We start from the raw sequence: 17,838 nt of genomic DNA, 5'->3' as shown, positions 1-17,838 counted from the left end.
CCGCAAAACCTCCGCTTGGTGTTTTGATCAGTGCTTCCGACAGTTCCTGTGTACGTTTATTGGCGCAGTTTAATAAACAGGCAGAAGTAAGATAAAATCGGCTTTCGGATTTCGATAAGAATTACGTACATCCGGAAGAAGCCGCCTACCGTCTGATCACGCTTGGCGCTTGGGGGGGAGCAAGGTTAGCAGAAATGATGGGCAACTGGAGCGGGGTGAACGTCCTCTGCAGGGGAGCAAGGTTGAGGGCTGGACGACAGGTTTTGCATCTGACCCTCACGACTGACACGTCTATTCATGTTGTCGAGCGAGATCGTTAGGCATGCCGATCACCATGCGCTTGCACGTGGTCCGAGCATGGTCGCTCTGAGGGAATCGGAATTCACCACACGTGGTCCGGGCATCGCTGCTCTAAGGGAATCGTAACAGCATATGCACTACAGTTGCATGCAACAGCGGTCAGCTACGTAGCCTTTACAACCGCGGCCGCGGCGTCCGCCGGCTGAGCGCACTGAGGCTCGCTGAGGACAACCGTACGGCCACCGCAACAACCGCGTTTGGCGCGTCGCAGGCACCCAAATCGGAAGTAGTAGCGTCTACGTGAACATCCAAAATCAAATTTTAACTGCGTGCCACGATGACGTTCAGTAGGCGGAGCAATGTGGGCACTCCCCGCTCCGCCGTAGCCTTCGCAGTGCAAGACATTCAAGAAGGAGCGGAAACACCGTGAAGGAGGTGTGTGATTGCCAATAATTGCGCTTCTGTTGAACACATTGAAGTACTTTTCGCGGCTAAGTATTTCAGAAATAGCCTATTTTAACTTCAAATGCATTTGTTGAATATAAAGTGGTTCAGGGCCCCTTTAAAAGCAATGAACTGTTGCACTGTGTCGTAGACACTGGGCCTCTTCGATTATCCGTCCCTGACAATCCCAGACTGCTCGAGGAAGTGCTTTCAGCAAATAAGCGTTGCGTGTGCTGCTTCTCGGACAGTCCGGGACTGTCAGAGACGGATAATCGAAGAGGCCCATTGTGTTCAGGGGGCCTCGGTTAATTTTGTTCTGTGCATCGACAGCGAGGTCCTTCTTGCCACGATAATCAGGGCACAGCAACGGGTCTATCTAAAAGTGGCCTGCAACACCCTTCAAACAGTCCACGTTTAAGGAAGGATGCAGCCAACATTCATCGCGACAAAAGAACCCACACCTAAATAAAAAAAATGCTTTATTTGTAGTAATGTAATAGCGGAGGTCTGTAAAAAAACTGGGTTATCGCTGGTTTCGCGTTTCCTGAAAAGAATGTACGGGTTGTCAAAAGGCACTTTGAACACAATGAACAGCATCCAATGCATCATCTTTGCGTGCCACGGAGGCGGAAGGAGAGAGAGGGCAAGGATGTTAACCAGAAATGCGTCTGGTTGGCTACCCTACTCTGGGGAACGGGAAAGAGAGAACGAGGTAGAGAGAGGATGGGGGAAAGACGCGGTGAGCTCACGCACGCACGCAGAGATGCAAGTTTTACCGCACAGACGCAACGAAGAAAAACAATGATATAATTCCGGACATAATCATGGAAATGAAATTCAACAATGCACTGTGCGCCCTAGCTGCAATACAGTATCATGCTGAAAAAAAAGGAAGAAGAAACAATCTGTATAGGCTCAAGCGGGTAAAATGTACTCGAAGCCAAGTCATTTTTTACAACGACATTATCGTTTGTGTTCGTTTCTAGCGGTTCACGTGGCACTTACTGATATCGTAAAACTCGAACGCCAGCAACACTGTATCTATACGTTCGAAACTGCTTCACGTTAACTTCGGCCTTTGGTAATATCCAGCTTCGGAGAATCTCCCTCGTCAGCAGTAACGTCGCTACAAAACCAATCACGACCAGAGGAAAGCTTGTGTCGGAGAGTGCACGCGCAGATGACCACGAGGAGCGACAAAACGCAAAACGGCCCTGCGAAAAAGTTGTTATCGTGATTGCGAGAGGGACAGAGCGGCTAAAGTTTCAAAATTTACTTTGTGTTTGCAGTTGCCCTAGCCCGGCCGTCTTACGCCACTGTTACCCGAGCTTATACCCGACTGATGCGTGTAAAGCGTGCGGACACAGAGCAACGCTGCGACACATGCTCTGGGAATAGACAGTTTTAGTTTAACGTTAGCGTAATAGCGGGGTTAAGGGAAATAGCCTTACCGTTCCGCAAACGAACATTGCAGAGAATTTTAGAATAGCGTGATAGCGTAGTTTACGTGCGGGACGCTATTCCATTACGATTCGAATTTCGCATACATAGGCACCGAAGTCTATGTGTGTGTGCGTCCGCAAAGTGCGAGAGGCAGCGCAATGGAAGCCAGGAGGGCGTTGTATTTTGACTTCCCATGTCCGCCGATCTGCAGCGAAACAGACAAGCAGTACAAGCCGTCTACCATAGCCTCCGAAATGTTCCCATCTCAGAGGTCATATGCCGTTGTCGCGCCTATCTCCCGATTTTACCGACAGGTGGCGCTCGCATCTCGGAGAAAATTTCTCTCGTTAGGCTTAGGCGCGTTCGAATCGAGAAGCGATCTCGAAAATTCCTCAAGATTAGCCATAACACTCTCTCGTCGAAGCGGCATGAGACTAAGCAAAAGCCGTTTAATGTGCTGGCAACAACGGTACCGAAACAGCCGCCGTTCGCGACGCGCCCAAAACCAGCGGTACTAGATTACCTCTTTCTGAAAGAGGTAATCTAGTAACGTTGCCCAAAACGGCAGGCATTACTAGATTAAAGGAAGCCTCGAGCTCGCTCATTCCCGCTGTTGCCCCGGCTGCTGGGGCCGCCGGCGACCTTCTCCGTCGGCGTCGCCGCCACTGGGAGGCGGCCCTGAAAAGTTCGGAGCTGGAAGACCAGCTATGGGCCGTCCGGCAAGCCGAAGATGCCGCCCGAGTCCAAGGACTTCGAGCCGACACCTGAGGCGACTAAAAGCAAAGTGCCGGCTTTTTAAATAAAGTTTATTTCTTCTTCAAAATTTACTTGCATGATTCCTCTTTAATTATTCCGCTTAATAGGCAACTGCTTTATTCACGTTTTCTCTGCTCTCTCTTTACTTTCAATATGTGCTTCACCATCATATGCCTTCATACGCAGCCCTATCTTGAAATTATCTTTGATTTTTTTTCTATGCCCACGTCTATGCATTGCCTCTGCGACTGGCGACATAGTACGGCGTTTCCATCGCGTCGACAATGTCTGCGCCCATGATTTAAAACGCGAACGTGAGCCTTCATCTTCATGTTCCTTGCTTAGATATAAACAATAAGAAATAAAAAAACTCGAATATATCTTTAGCCATTTACATCGGCGTTCTGACACACTTGAGACACTGGTATTGTAGGACAAGGTGTAGCGACCATTAATTTTTGACGCGGTTGTGTTTGTTTTGAAGAGACGCAGCACGTTGGTCTAGAGTTTGCGTGCCGAATTTTCACAATTTGCATAATTTTACAGACGAATCGCTGCTGAGTCAACGAACGCCGTGCTCCATCGACTGGCTCCCAGATGGCGTCGCGTGCAAGGTCCCTGCTAGTGCCGCTCTCGCGCCACGCGGCGGCCGCCCTGTCGTCCGCGAGGGCAGACCTTCTGCGCAAGGGGGCCACGCCGACGCTGCAACACATCAGGCGTTACCAGCAGAAGCGCAGGACCGGTACGTGCCCTCCTGTCAGTCACGTGGTGCGCGCAAAGAGGCTGCATCCGAGCGGGTTTTACTTTTAAATGCGAAGCATTTCTTAGCGAACATTTGCTACTTTGACAATATCTATCTATCTATCTATCTCTATCTATCTGTCTATCTATATCTATCTATCTGTCTATTTCTATCTATCTATCTATATCTATCTATCTATCTATCTCTATATCTATCTATCTATATCTATATCTATCTATCTATATCTATATATATCTATCTATCTGTCTATCTATCTCTCTATCTATCTCTCTATCTCTCTATCTCTCTATCTAGCCGCCTACTACTTTGTGCTCTCATGGTCGTTTCGTTAACTTGGTAGTTCCCAAAATTGGCATAGTATGACAGGAGTCTATGACGAACATAAGTGATAGGTCATGACATAATTGTCATGACCTATCACTTATGTATCGCATGTCGCATGTCATGACATAATTGTCATGACATGCGTGTCATGCAGGTCATGACAATGAAAGTGGATGTACAGTGGATGAAAGTGGATGTACAGCTTCGCTGTACAACGACTTTAAATTTTTTTGCTCCAAGCTTCATTTTGACGTCTTTTCCATTGTCCTACGTGCGCCAGAAGGTCTCGAATTGTCTTATTTAACGAGACGAAAGTGGCCCAATACCCACATCTCACGAATCCTAAATTGATCGGAAGTCTCCAAAGAAGAGACAGAGAGAGAATTTATTTGAAGCAAGGCAGAGAGGTCGGCCTGAGCTAGGATGCTCTAGCCTGCTACATTGTCGTAAGAAACGGTCAATATAAGCGTGATAGGGCCACCGATCCTCGTCCGTAGCGGGACCTGGCCATCGGCCCGAGGGGAAGAAGAGGAAGTACCTGTGGGTAGCGTGTCCCAGTTGAGGCAACAACAACAACTTCTTTCTTATTTGTTTTTTTCGTATTACCGCCTGATTAGTAGCCTATTGCCCACAGTGGGTTTGTGCCATTAAATAAGGAATCATAATCATCATCAACGTCCCCACCGCCAGGCAGCGGTCGGCGGCGGCGCGATGCTGTCCCTGGCCAGGGTGGGGCTCGCGAGGTGCCTGGGGTTGCGGCAGCCGTCGACGAGGCTGCTGCCACCGCTGTTGCTGAGAGCCGCAGCACCGCCATTGCAGACACGGAAACGATTGCTGTGCCGTAATGCCGACTCGCCACTATCTTCCACCTGCAAGCGCAAATCACACGGGGCGCTTCTCGCGCGTCTTCGGCGCGACGTCGGCGCGCCTCTTCTGTCGTGACGCACGATGGGCATCGCTGTGTTCGCGACCTGAATGTGGTCTGTCCACTTCGATGCGGTATCTGCCTGAAACGGCCCCAAACCATGTCCAACTGTCTTGATTTCTGCTTGGTACTCGAGGCGTGCCGTGAAGGAGATGTGCCGGCGTCTCGCCGAAGAAATGTCAGAAATGGGCGTTTACTTGCCGATCTATCGTGGCGCGGGTTCTCATGCAGGTATCAGTTGTAAATAGGGTGCCGTATAATTCAGGGTGAGTGAAGCCGGTTGTCTGTGCGATATTCTTAGAAACCTGTCACAGCAACAACTGGCTACTTGTTTCACGCCGGCATTGGACTGAAACTACACCTTAGTACCGTGGAATGAGGTTCATGGTGAGATAGATGACGTGGCAGATCACACAGATGCGGCTCACTTGACTATCTTTGCACCGTAAGGGAAGCTGCGGGCGCTCTTTAAGAAATGACTAGCACATCCGCCCATGACCAGATAGTTTATGAGCATTGGTGCATAGAAAAGGAACACAATACGTACAAGACAAGAAGAGGGGGGTGTGGTTTAAAAAATGGGAGATCATTTATCCTGCCATCCTTTTGCACAGCTGGCTTTTAAGGCGAACTGATGGCATTCATTGTCGGTCTTTTTCGCCAGCGCTGACGGCGTGGTGTACATGCTCTCGCAGGCACGGCCGCGCTGCAGCAGCAGCAGAAGCAGACGCCGCTCAGCGTGGTCACCGCGCTGCCCACTGGCGCGCAGACGGTCAAGGTGATCTTCAGCGATGACCAGGCGTGCGAGCTCAACTACATCTGGGTAAGCCTTCCATGCTGCACACAGTCATGTGTACAAAAAGTTGTCGCAGTTTCACCTTAAAGGTGAAGCATCAATTGCGATAGCAAATTTGTAGAGAGCTATACGGAGTAATGATAGTAGCTTAATCAGCTGTATAAACTTGGACATGCAGCAGCACCGGCAACACGCAGAACTGTTGTCGACGCCGTCGGCGTTTTGCCCGCGTTCGCACAAAATGCGTGCGGCGTTGATGACTGTTGCCGGAGCCTCTGATATAAATAGGCACTTGGTGCCGCAGCTAAACGTCGCCTCCCCCCCCCCCCCCCCCCCGGCCTTTCGCGCGTCGGAAGAGGGCGCGTTTGCTCTACATATATGGTGATTGTAAAGGAGGAAAGAGCAGAGACGCCTACTTCTGCAGCCCTTAAGGGAGCATGGCGCAGAACGCGTGTTTGTTCTCCGCCGTGCGTTCAGTCCCCGTGAAAGCGCGCGTCCCTCGCGCCCTTTCACTCGCACATACAGCTTTCGGCGGCTCGCGGCGACGATTTCATCTCCATTGACGTAATACGGAACCTCACGGCGGCGGCGACGGCAGAAATCTGCTTTCGAGTGTCCATATAATTGCTATCGCAATAAAATGTGCGCGCAAACTATCGAACGCACGCGGTACAGCTGGAGGAAGGAAATGGAACTAGGAAGGTAGCAGTGGAGTAGCCAGGGGGTGGCACACTGGCAACGTGCCCTCCACCCCCGAATTTGCTCGTTATTATGGAGCCTCCCCTGCCCCTTTCTCGCCCCCAGGTCAAAGGAGCGCTTCCCCCCTCCCTCCGAAAAAGGTTTTCTGGCTACGCCACTGGGTGAGAGCGTAAATTACGTCACGCGGTCAGCCTTCGCAAGCCAGCTCTCCGTGAAGCCATCTGCTTTGCTGCTTCCCTCGCAGGCCCAGCACGTGACCTCTGAGATTCGGTGTATTGGTCGGTTCCCGGTAGTTTTCATTGCGACAGCAATTATATGGACACACCAAGCGGGTTTCTGCCATCAGCGCCGCCGTCGCCGTGAGGTTCCGTATAAAGTACAAGGGTGATGAAATCGTCGCCGCGCGCCATATGCTGTATGTGCGAGTGAAAGCGCGCGAGGGACGCGCGCTTTCACGGAGAGCGAACGCGCAGTGGAGAGCAAACGCGACGTCTTCAGTCGGGCGAAAGGCCATGGTGGGATGGGAGTGATTGAGTGGAGGTGACGTTTAGCTGCGGCACCAAATGCGCTTTTTGCGACCGGGCGCAAGGGGAACTGGTGACTCAATTTTCCACGCGAAAGGAGCAAAGCAGCGTGGGAGGGAGGGGGTGCGGCCACTACTCTGCCAGCAAACGTACTTGTACTGTGCATAGCTGTGGGCTGTCGCGCACACCGTATCTTGAAAGTGATCTCCACACGGCTCTATACCTGTTTATGCGCTGCGCTTTCGCCGCTCAGTTCCCGTTGACGCGATAGACCGCATGAACCTTCGTTCGCTGCTCCAACCGCGCTTGCTCACGCCAGCGTTTTGACAGTGGTTGTCTGCGGTCATCGAGTGTGATCTATTCATATTTGCTTGTGCGCGCTGTACCATGCTTGTTAATTCAGTTAGAAGGCGAATGTGTCCAAGTTTATGCAGCCGATAAAGCTACTATACTTACTCTGTATAGCTCTCTACGAATTTGCTATCGCAATTGATGCTGCGCCTTTCGGGCGAATCTGCGACTTTTTTAACAGATGCTTACTTGTTCGGCTGTCCTGCCGTCACTCCGCCTGCAAAGTGGGATCACTAAAACCCACCGCGCTCTCTGACGTGACGATCACATGTTGGGCCGATTCGTTTGGCTTCAGTCGAGCTGCGCAGGGTTCCCTCCGAGTTCTTTCTCCCCCCCCCCCCCCCCCGTGGCTGTAACACATTTGCTTACCTCAACCGTATCGGAGTTGCTATGCTGTACACCGTCAAATTCCTCCATGTTGTCAAATTCTGTAACCGGGTGTTTTGAGCCCATCGGAAAGACCATGGCAGTCCTGACTAGAATAAGAACTGACAAGATGGCGAATTCGCCCATATGATGGAACTTACAATGTCCAGGTTACCACCGCAGGTACTACATTTTCTTTAGCGAACTTGCAAGTACTGGTTCTCAGCGCTTCTGAACATTATCTCTTGAAACTTAGACAAGTATGTGCAGCTGTTAATGAGTCGAAACGTCGGCATCTTCCTAAATGTGCCCTGAAACAGTTATTCACTGCAGTGTCGAGTGCAGCACGATGCCTCCGTAGCGAACACATTGTAACCTTTTTGAGGAGCAACATGGCGATCACCGTCAGTGCAACGCTTCAGTGGGAACGGAGTGAGTGCAAAAATGCGTCAAATACGGTGGTGTCCTCCGTTTACAATAGCAACGGCCAACCCGCACATCAGAATTAACCACTCGAGTCCGAATGCGGCACATTGCATCATTACACCGAAGCCAGCGTGCGAAATCAGATGGTGTGTAATTAAATCACTGCGGTATTTTCCTCATACAACGACGCGACGCACCACGCGGCGAGATTCTCGACGGATTTGCGAGGTGTTAACCGGACGCCTTGTTCGCTGAAACGCCTTGCTCGTGAAATAACGCCCTTTAATTGCTGACATTGGGCCTGTAGATTGTATACTTCTTTTGCTCGTTCGAAACACATGTGCCCTTGGCCAGTCCACGACCAAGCCCTTGATGAGCAGTTCCCGGTGGTTGGGGTTATTCAGTATTATTTATGTCTCCCGATTCCCGTACCTTTTCATTCTTCACTGGCCGGCGCTGTCGGTATGATCTTAACGGTCGTGGGTAGCCAGCTTTCGTTCTGACGGAATGGTGTTTCCTTAATTCGAAAGGACTTCGCCAGTTATGCTCTTGGCGTGAGCTAGGTCTTTTTGGTAATATATTTAATAACGGTGTTTAGAAAAGATCAACGTGCGCAGGACAAAAAAAAATTGTCGCAGTTTCACCCGTAAGGCGAAGCATCAATTGCGACAGCAAATTAGTAGAGAGCTATACGGAGTAAGGATAGTAGTTTTATATATACTACTACTGTATAAACTTGGACATGCACCAACAACGCGCAGAACTGTTGTCGACGCCGTGGGTGTTTTTCCCGCGTTCGCACCGAACGTGCGCGGCGTTGGTGACTGTTGCCGGTGCGTCTGGGGGCTGCTCGGAGGTTACTCGTCGAGCAGCGTCGGAAGCCTTTACCACATTCTCGCCTCGCAACGTCTCTATATAATTACGCATTTGGTGCCGCAGCTAAACGTCACCACCCTCCCATCTCCCCACGGCCTTTCGCTCGACGGAAGAATTCGCGTTTGCTCTACATATATGGTGATTGTAACGGAGAAAAGAGACGCTTAATTATGCAGCCCTTCAGGGAGCACGGCGCAGAACGCGCGCTTGCTCTGCGCCGTGCGTTCGCTCCCAATGAAAGCGTGCGTTACACTCGCACATAACAGCCAACGCCTCCTATAATGACTTTATAGGAGGCGTTGATACAGCATACGGCGCGCAGCGACGATTTCATCGCCGTTGACGTCATACGGAACCTCACGGTGACGGCGACAGCGACGGCGACGCCGACGGCAGAAATCCGCTTTGAGTGTCCATATAATTGCTATCGCAATAAATGGCACTTTTATGGAGCTTCAACCTATACACCGCATTTCGTATTTCAGTTGGTTACAATAAATTACACTTCATCGCACCATCATGTCTGTCAAACTCAGGGGCGGATCCAGGTTTTTTCTGAGGGGGGGGGGGGGGGGGTCAGCTTCTGTCAATGATGATGATGATGATGATGATAGTAGCCTTTCTTATTTACCGAAATTTACCGTTTTTGCTCACGATAAACCTGCGTTTTATATGGCTAGAGCAACACCTGTAGCCCTCCGTGGTGGCTCAGTCAGCTGAGGCGTTGAGCACGCGATCGCGGGATCAAATTCTGGCCGCGGCGGCCGCATTTCGATGGAGGCGAAATGCAAAAACGCCCGTGCGTTGTAGTGCAGGTTAAAGAACCCCAGGTGGTCAAAATTAATACAGAGCCTTACACTACGGCGTGCCTCATAATCAGAATTGGTTTTGGCACGTAAAACCCCAGAAAGGGGAAGAAGACCTGTAGCGAAGCCTGGTATCGGTTTCTCCGAGCTTATAGAAAAAGGACGTTACCCAATGCAGGCATGTGCTTGGCGGCTGTGCCTGATAATACAGGGTGTTAAAAACTAAGCTTTATGGATTTCTTAAAATTAGGCACTGGGAGGGGCACGCGAAGACCACCTGTGCAAATAAGTTATGTGGCTAAGGGGGCACAAAGTGAGATGATAATTATCGCTGTGAGCAGCCCAATTAACTAAAATTGAACAATTATTTTTGGTTGACTGCAGTAAGTGGGTGTATTTGTATTGAAAACTTAGAGACAGTCGTGTTTCTAAACAGTATCAGTCGGAAGAATTATTCTAGCGTGTCCGTGCTCCGAGATATCCGACTCCAAATTTCAATTGTCGTGCTGCGCAGAATAATCGAGTCTAAGCGAGAGCGGTTTATGCTTTGCGTTGCTGTGGAAGGGAGGCATTTTGGACATTTTTAGGGCATTGACATCTTGATGGGTGAAATGTTGTCATGAGATTTGTGCATGACAACACCAAACTTAAAGCGGCAGTGTGAAATATTCGTTAGCATAGCTAAAAAAGATTCTGTTGTTGATGGTGCAGTTGTTGCTCTTGATTTCAATAAAACTTACAATACTTGGAAATCAGCAGTCACTTTATTTGCGTAGCCCAGACAAGGACCATGCCCGGTCGTCTAGTCACCATTACGCACGCGTACTGCCCTCCGGCTTCTCCGCTCGCGCCATTATCTCGGAATGGCAGCTGCCGCCATCTTTATAGGCTGCGCGGTCGCGTGTTACTACAGCAGTTACAGGTTCTTAGATTTTTTTTAATTTCGCCAGCCGTGAGGGGAAGGTGGACAGTTATTATCTTTGCCAATGCCTCCGCCCCGTTATCAGACTAAACGCCGCACGCAACAGCGGCGTCACATCAGGGAGGAGCTTTGCGCCGATCCTCACTCTCTTGCATGCGTAATCATGCGAACGACAATTAAAATTTGGAGTTGGATATCTCGGAGCACAGACACGCTAGAAGAATTCTTCCAAGTGAAACTGTGTAGAAACACGACTGCCTCTAACTTTTGAATACAAACATACACACTTACTGCAGTCAATAAAAAGTTAATTATTCAATTTGGTTAATTGGGCTACTGACAGCGATAATTATCATCTCACTTTGTGTCCGCCTGGCCACATAACTGATTTGCGCAGGTGGTCTGCATGTGCCTCCCAGTGCATAATTTTAAGAAAGCCATAAAGCTTAATTTTGAACACCCGGTATATCTAGCCTGTATTGTTTCTTAAAATAAAATTTGGGATGATCTTTTGCAGGTTCGTTATAAATGCGTAAGCACGGGTCCGTCTTTGGAGTTCTGTTGGGACACCTTGATTTCCTTAAGGAGATTCTTTGTGTTCGGCTGAGACACCTTCGTTTGCGTTGGAGGACTAACTCCCGTATTCTCAAACAGCCCTCGACTCGAAGCTCTCACTCCACTCTACCTTGTTGAGCACAGCGCCGCTTCTCGACTGATAAAGACGCGACAATTCTCAAGAATTCCCGTGAATGATCATGAAGCTCAGTGACCACTTCTGTGGAGGGATGGCGGTGCCATCTTCTCTCTTGAGTCGTGGTGGTGTGTTGACTAGAGGAACGTTCTTGAATACGGGCGTAACGCTCCGCTCCAACGCAGCAACCACTACGCTGGTTGTTTACGATATGCGAATCACCGCGTATGAAGAATCACCGCGTAGTAGCCGAGAGCGCGAGCCAGCGTCTTCATGTTTTGTTTCCCACGCGACGTCATCCTTTTACACAAGGCGCGTATCTGCTCCCGTTTCTCTAATTACGCGACGCCATCCTAGGCCCGCGCACTGGCATTGGCCGCTGACGTCACGCTCCCCCACTTCGCAGCCGCGGCTCGAGGCTTCGCCCCGCTTCGCGAGAACGCCCACTCAGATAAACGGATCCGGCGGGCTTGAGCCTCCTATGCTTCATGTACGACAATAAAACTGCGAATTGTTACAATGAAAATCTTGTAGCGTACGAGCGGCACTGTGCTCGTACTGGATATTGTCAACGTGTAACTGTGATCACATTGACTGCTACAGTTAAAGAAAAGTTGCCTATGCGTAGTTCTTAGTTTAGCTGTTAGTTATTATATATATATGAACGCTTCAGCGAGAGATTTCTTTCATTAAGCGGGTTGGTCGCGGAACCGTTGACACCCCAAGGGGAAACTAAGTTAATCAGGCGCGAAGGCGCTCGAGCGGACCTTGGCGTGCTTGGCAAAAGGGACGTCCCCTTGTTCATTCGACGCCACCGACGGGACGAGTAAGGCACGGCAGGCGCCAGGAGGTCCAAGGTGTTCATGAGAAAAAATAGCTACTGCAACTTCGCGACACCACACTCCTACGGAATACAACTAAGCTTGTGAGCGAGCTAGCTTTACTTCTACGTGGCTGATACCACTGGTACTCGCGAAAAATACTTTTGAAGAATGATGGTGGCCATATTTATTTATTTTTTTGCGACAGGGCCATCCCCCTGTCAGCGAGGGGGCGATGCAGAAATCTGAGGGGGGGGGGGGGGTCAGGACATCCGGACATCCCCCCTGGATCCGCGCCTGGTCAAACTTGGAGCGAAGCAGTGATGACGATGCTTGCATTGTTGTTGGTGTATTCTGTCGTATGACACCGGGCTTGCGTTTTATGCTGGTGGATAGGGCCCATACTGCCGAAACAAACGCGTTCCTATCAATTTTCAGGAACTGAGAAACCACGTCATAGTCGATTTGATGAGCCTCGACGGGAAGATGCTGCCGGATCGTAGCTATAATCTGGCGAATCGGTACAATTGCGTCTTTACCTACAGCGTGAATAAAACAGACTTGATATTGTAGAAGGACGACACGATAGAGCGCACGTGTCGTGTAATCCTTACTTAGTTTACAGTTAGTGTCCAGTGTTGTTTACGCGCAGTAGTGAAGAAGGAAACTGCTTCAGAGTATGTATGTATAACTTCGCCACCGCATAGATGAGGGCTGGAGGAGAACCGGAGTGCACATCGCACATTTGTAGTGAGGTAACTGAACCACTGAGTGTTTTCTGCTCCTTGACGATGATCATTTGTGCGCGGACGAGTGGCAGTTAGGAAGCTTCCGCTTAAGACTCGGCGGCTTAATCGAACGGCGCGTTCCAGGACTACCGCTTAAATACTGCGCGGCCTGCCTCATTGCTCAGCGTCTATATGACGTACTACTACCACCAAAAGGGATGGGCGGTATTCTGGCAGTGTTTGGATGGCAACAGAATGCGAAAATCCGGCCTAATGGGTACCAGTTTCAAGTTAAATAGCCACATATTGTCAAGATAACATTCATGGTTTACGCCTACCTTGCTGAGGTCACGGCCTCAATTCCGGCCGCCACTGCCGCATTTCGATGCAGGCGAAATGGAGAAACGCTCGTGTACATAGATTTAGGTGTATACGTCAAAATTAAGCCCTTGAGGGCCAAATTAATCCGGTGACCCCCACTACGGCGGGCTTCATAATCACATCGTTGTTTTCGCACGTAAAACCCCAGAATTTATTGGACTATTTACGTCTGGGAGAGGAGAGGTCAGGGAGGGGGTTTGTACTGGCTGCGCTGGCTCTTGGAGGGACCTCATTTGACGCCTGTCTTTTGCACCGTGCAGCTTCGGGATAACTGCAGTTGCTCTCACTGCATCCACCCGGACAGCAAGCAAAAGCTTGTGGACACGGCCGGTCTGGACTACAACGTGCGTCCGGTCAGCATGGAGGTGTCGCCCGATGGCAGCCTGGAGGTCACATGGGGCGACTCCAAGGGCACGCATCATTCCTCCTACAATCCCCTCTGGTCAGTACATGTTTTTCGCGCTCAAATGCACAGCGCGTACAACTGTGCTTCACGGACTATGATGGCATGTGCTTCTGGCATGTGCTATCACTTGCTGGGATAAAATAAATACCTAAGTCTATAATTTAATTTCCGCGTTTCAGTTTTATTACTTGCACGCAGTTAAGTCAATGTATATTTCACATTTCAACGGCACTGTTTCACAATATAACGCCAAATATGTCGCAGTTTCGCCTGCAAGACGAAGCGTAAATGGCGACAGCAAGCTTTTAGAATATTGCACGAACCAAGGCTCATGTGGTTTCTTGAGAAGTGTAAACTGCAGTAAGCATTCCTGTACTAATGGTTAGTAACGCGTGGAGTAATGCTCCAAAAGATACGCATGAACTGAATTCACATAATGACTGCGAGCGCTCGCTCTCACAGCGCTGGAGTGATGAAGAGTGCCCGCAGTGGGAAGCGCGCGTGCTTGTCCCAAAACGAACGTTCCGCGGCCCGCTTTGCTGTTTCTCTCTGCCACCACGTATCCAAAAGTTGGCAGACCACGGGACCTCCAGCACTTCGCGCGCGAGAAGAAAGCGTCCGTGAAAGCGCCAGCCTTGTCGCCGTAGCTGCTATAGCCATCCCCGTCGCGCTCGCTTGCTCGCCCTGGTACGCGCAACAGAACACGTGACTTCCCAACAGCACAGGCCGCGCATGCTCCTCGCACCCGAGACAGCATGGCGACTTCGCGAGCGTGCCTCGGGTGTCGGTGTAATGTGTCGGTGTAATGTGTCGGCTGTCGCAATAAAAAATTGTAACAATTTCGTGCGTGGTTGCCATAACAGGCAGTATACATGCTGTAAAAGAAATCCACAACTTCAGACAGCCGCGATTTCGGACTTCGGTGACGAAATTGGCATACTGGTGCTAAAGTGCACTGAAAAACAAGCCCCGTTTACGTAGTAATGTCGCTTACCTCCAGGTGAGAGAGAGAAAAGGCAAGACAAACATAGAGACCGTGTACGCACAAAGAAAAAACGTAGGCAAATAGACTATGCGAAGTTCACGGCGCACATTGCTCAGAAAGCTTACGCTATACTATAGTGAGAGGGGCTTCCACTTTCATCGCCAACATGAAAATAACTTTTGGTACTGATCATATTAACACTAACGCGTAAACGTAAAACATCAATGTATACGAGAAAAAAAAACGTGGGCAGCTTGCACTAGTGGTGCGAGGCTGGAGTAAACAGCGAAGCTGGTGATCGACCTATAGCTTCTTCCAGGTTTTACTAGGCTTGGCTAAGTTTTGCTAGGAAATGCTAAGTGCTGCTAGGCACGGTATTTCGAATCGGCTCGCCACCGACACGCAGATTCTCGCTTGGCCGTGCGACGCGCTTCGATATGAGCGGCTTCTTCTGGTGCCCGAATCTTCTTTGCTAGTCCCTGACAAGGCTGCATGTACTCGCCATCGATTCAATGAGAGTACTGCCGCCGTTGCGGCGGCTCCGAGTAGAGTGTACTAGACCATATTCTAGTACACTCTAGCTCCGAGCTTCATCTCCCCGGTGACGTCATGGCCAAGCTGCGCCTCCACACTTGCTGGGGCGTGGTCGGTCGAAACCTGCCGAGCCACCTCCAGAGGCGCCTGCTGCAATCACGGACACCGTGCGCATTCGGCGCGAACGCGGGGAAACAGGGAAACACGAACGGTGTCGGCACCAGCTCTGCGCGTTGCCTCGTTGGTGCTGCTACAATTTCTTTTATTGCGATAGCAATTATATGGACACTTCTACCGGATTTCTGCCGTCGCCGTCATCGTCGCCGTCGCCGTCGCCGTGAGGTTCCCTATAGATAAAATCTTCGCCGCGCGCCGTATGCCCGAGCGAAAGCGTGCGGGGACGCGCGCTAGGAGAGCGAACGCACTCAATCTCCCACGCGCAAGCAAGGAAGCGGGAAGCCAGCGCCGGAGGAAGCAGGGGGGGGGGGGCACTTCTCTGCCAACAACCGCGCTCGTCGCTCGTCCGCACAGTCTCTTATCTCTCCCACGCGCAAGCAAGGAAACGGGAAGCCAGCACCGGAAGGAGCGCGGGGGGGGGGGGGGCACTTCTACGCTGCCAACAACCGCGCTCGTCGCTCGTCCGCACCGTCTCTTATCTCCACACGGCTCTGACCTTTATGCGCCGTGCATTCGCCACTCAGTTTCCGTTGAGGCGATAGACCGCACGTACCTTCGCCCGCTGCTGCGGCGTATATATGCGCTTGCTGCCAGCGTTTTGACAGTCGTTGTATGCAGTCATTCAGTGTGATCTATTCATGTTTGTTTGTGCGCGCTCACACCACGCTTGTTCAATCAGTTAGTAATAGTCGGGCCACATTTTCCAACGCACGCTACACATGAAATGCTGCCCGGGTCGGCAGTGCAGCGCCTCGATGCTGGCATCGAGGCGTCGTAGTGCTGAGACCACCGAAGCGTTCACTGTCGATACGCGTTAGTGTCATAATGCAGTACTTCTCTTTTCTGCTCGTAGGCGGCGGCACCGCCCCGAGCAAGAGCGCGAGTACACGGAGGAGTGTTAGATATATAAGGCGCGTCTGTGTAGCTCTCTGCAAATGCGTTTGTGGCGCAATGGGTTAAACGCTCGGCGATCTATCGTCGCGGACATAGAGGTCGTGGGTTCGATTTCCAAATTTTGCATGTTTGTGGAACTTTTTCTTCTGGTTTCTTTCTTTGTATTATGTTCGTGTACATTGTAAGCTGACGTATTTCCGTGACGGAAATACGTCAGTGAAGTCTTGGTGGACCCCGGCATAAAACACTTTCGTGTTAAAAAAAAAAGAACCCGCGGCGGAAATTTCCCCCTCTCTCAAATTGCAAGGTCGCCGTTTCTGCATCGCGCCGGAGCAAGCGTGTACGTGCCGACTAGAGTGTTCTAGACAACCGTATTCTAGCACACACTAGTGCCGACGTCTCAGCCACGCGGATAAAATGGCAGTGAACCCTTCTCCTCTATTTTCTAGTCACATGTTGACCTTGCACGCTGCGGCAGCAGCGCAGAGGGAAGCAGCGGCGGAGGCACAGTCGGGCCAACGAAACTGCCACGCCCGCAAACGCTCGCTTCCCGATAACGGCAGAAAAAGAAACCTCAGGGCGCGGCTAAAATATAAGCTGGCGCCAGCACGGCGGCGGGCGCGCACGGAGTCGAAGGTGAGAGAGCTACGAGGGAGTTGAGAGGGAGGGCGAGGGGAACCACCGAAGCGGCGGAGTTGACGCGGCCAAATCCGCTTCCCTGGCGCGCCCTCCTCCCTCACCTTCGACGGTCTCCGCGCGCACCCGTGTGCCGGCGCCCCCCGCTCGCTCCCTGAAGCTTCGTTTTCTGCCGTTATCGGGAAGCGACCGTTAGCCGGCGTGGGCAGTTTCGTGGCCCGCGCTTGCTATGCGCTTGCGCGCCGCGATATTTCACGACTCGCACCGTTCGTGCATCGTGCTATGGTGCACGAATACTTCAAAAATACGTCCTTTTAATTCGAACAAATTGTGGGGCCCCTTCGAGTTCGAATTATCGAGATTCGGCAGTAGTTTTAATTGTGTTTCGATGATACGAATTTCGGCTAATACGAATATTTTTCGTGACCCCGTGAGATTCGTATCATCGAGCTTTTACTGTACTTCGTATAACTTAACATCACTTCGTATAGCCATGACCAGCTAGGAAACGATCAGCTCCGCTGTGTCTTTAGCCTAGCGCCACTAGTGCAAGCTACCCCGATTTTTTTTCGTACGTGCGTCCTCAACCTACAAGTGCCTATATAGGTGTATATAAACTTTTCGAACAATGGCGCGTCAGGACGTTCCAAGGCATTATCAAATTGCACAAAAAAGCGGCTTACGTAGGTCTAACATGAACAATTCATTGGCTCCGCTTCTTTCGATATGGCTTATGTGGCTTATGGTTAACCACAACTTCGCAAGGTGTCGCAGCGAAGCTTTTGCCTATACGTTTCCTGTTGTCGGACGACATGGTTGCGCCACTGTCACTAAACTAAGCTCGAAGACTATTAATCGAAATAC

The 17,838-nt window shown here is 50.7% G+C and overlaps 1 protein-coding gene across 3 annotated transcripts in view; it reads left to right on the top strand.

Annotated features, from left to right (window-relative positions):
* LOC119450837 (gamma-butyrobetaine dioxygenase) overlaps window positions 1-17,838 on the top strand; it is a 57,179-nt gene that overhangs the window by 27,227 nt on the left and 12,114 nt on the right. For 2 of the 3 annotated variants that reach the window (XM_037714328.2, XM_049666272.1), the window contains exons 2-4: window positions 3,490-3,685; window positions 5,651-5,778; window positions 13,603-13,784. In XM_037714328.2, coding sequence (XP_037570256.1) covers window positions 3,541-3,685; window positions 5,651-5,778; window positions 13,603-13,784 — 455 coding nt within the window. In that variant the 5' untranslated portion in view covers window positions 3,490-3,540. Of the gene's footprint in view, window positions 1-3,489; window positions 3,686-4,717; window positions 4,872-5,650; window positions 5,779-13,602; window positions 13,785-17,838 lie in introns of those variants that run through there. The other variant, XM_049666274.1, reaches the window with a different exon arrangement.

Source organism: Dermacentor silvarum, chromosome 4 (genome assembly GCF_013339745.2).
Source record: "Dermacentor silvarum isolate Dsil-2018 chromosome 4, BIME_Dsil_1.4, whole genome shotgun sequence".
Taxonomy (NCBI): Eukaryota; Metazoa; Arthropoda; class Arachnida; order Ixodida; family Ixodidae; genus Dermacentor; species Dermacentor silvarum.
This window is presented reverse-complemented; position numbering and strand designations above follow the sequence as displayed.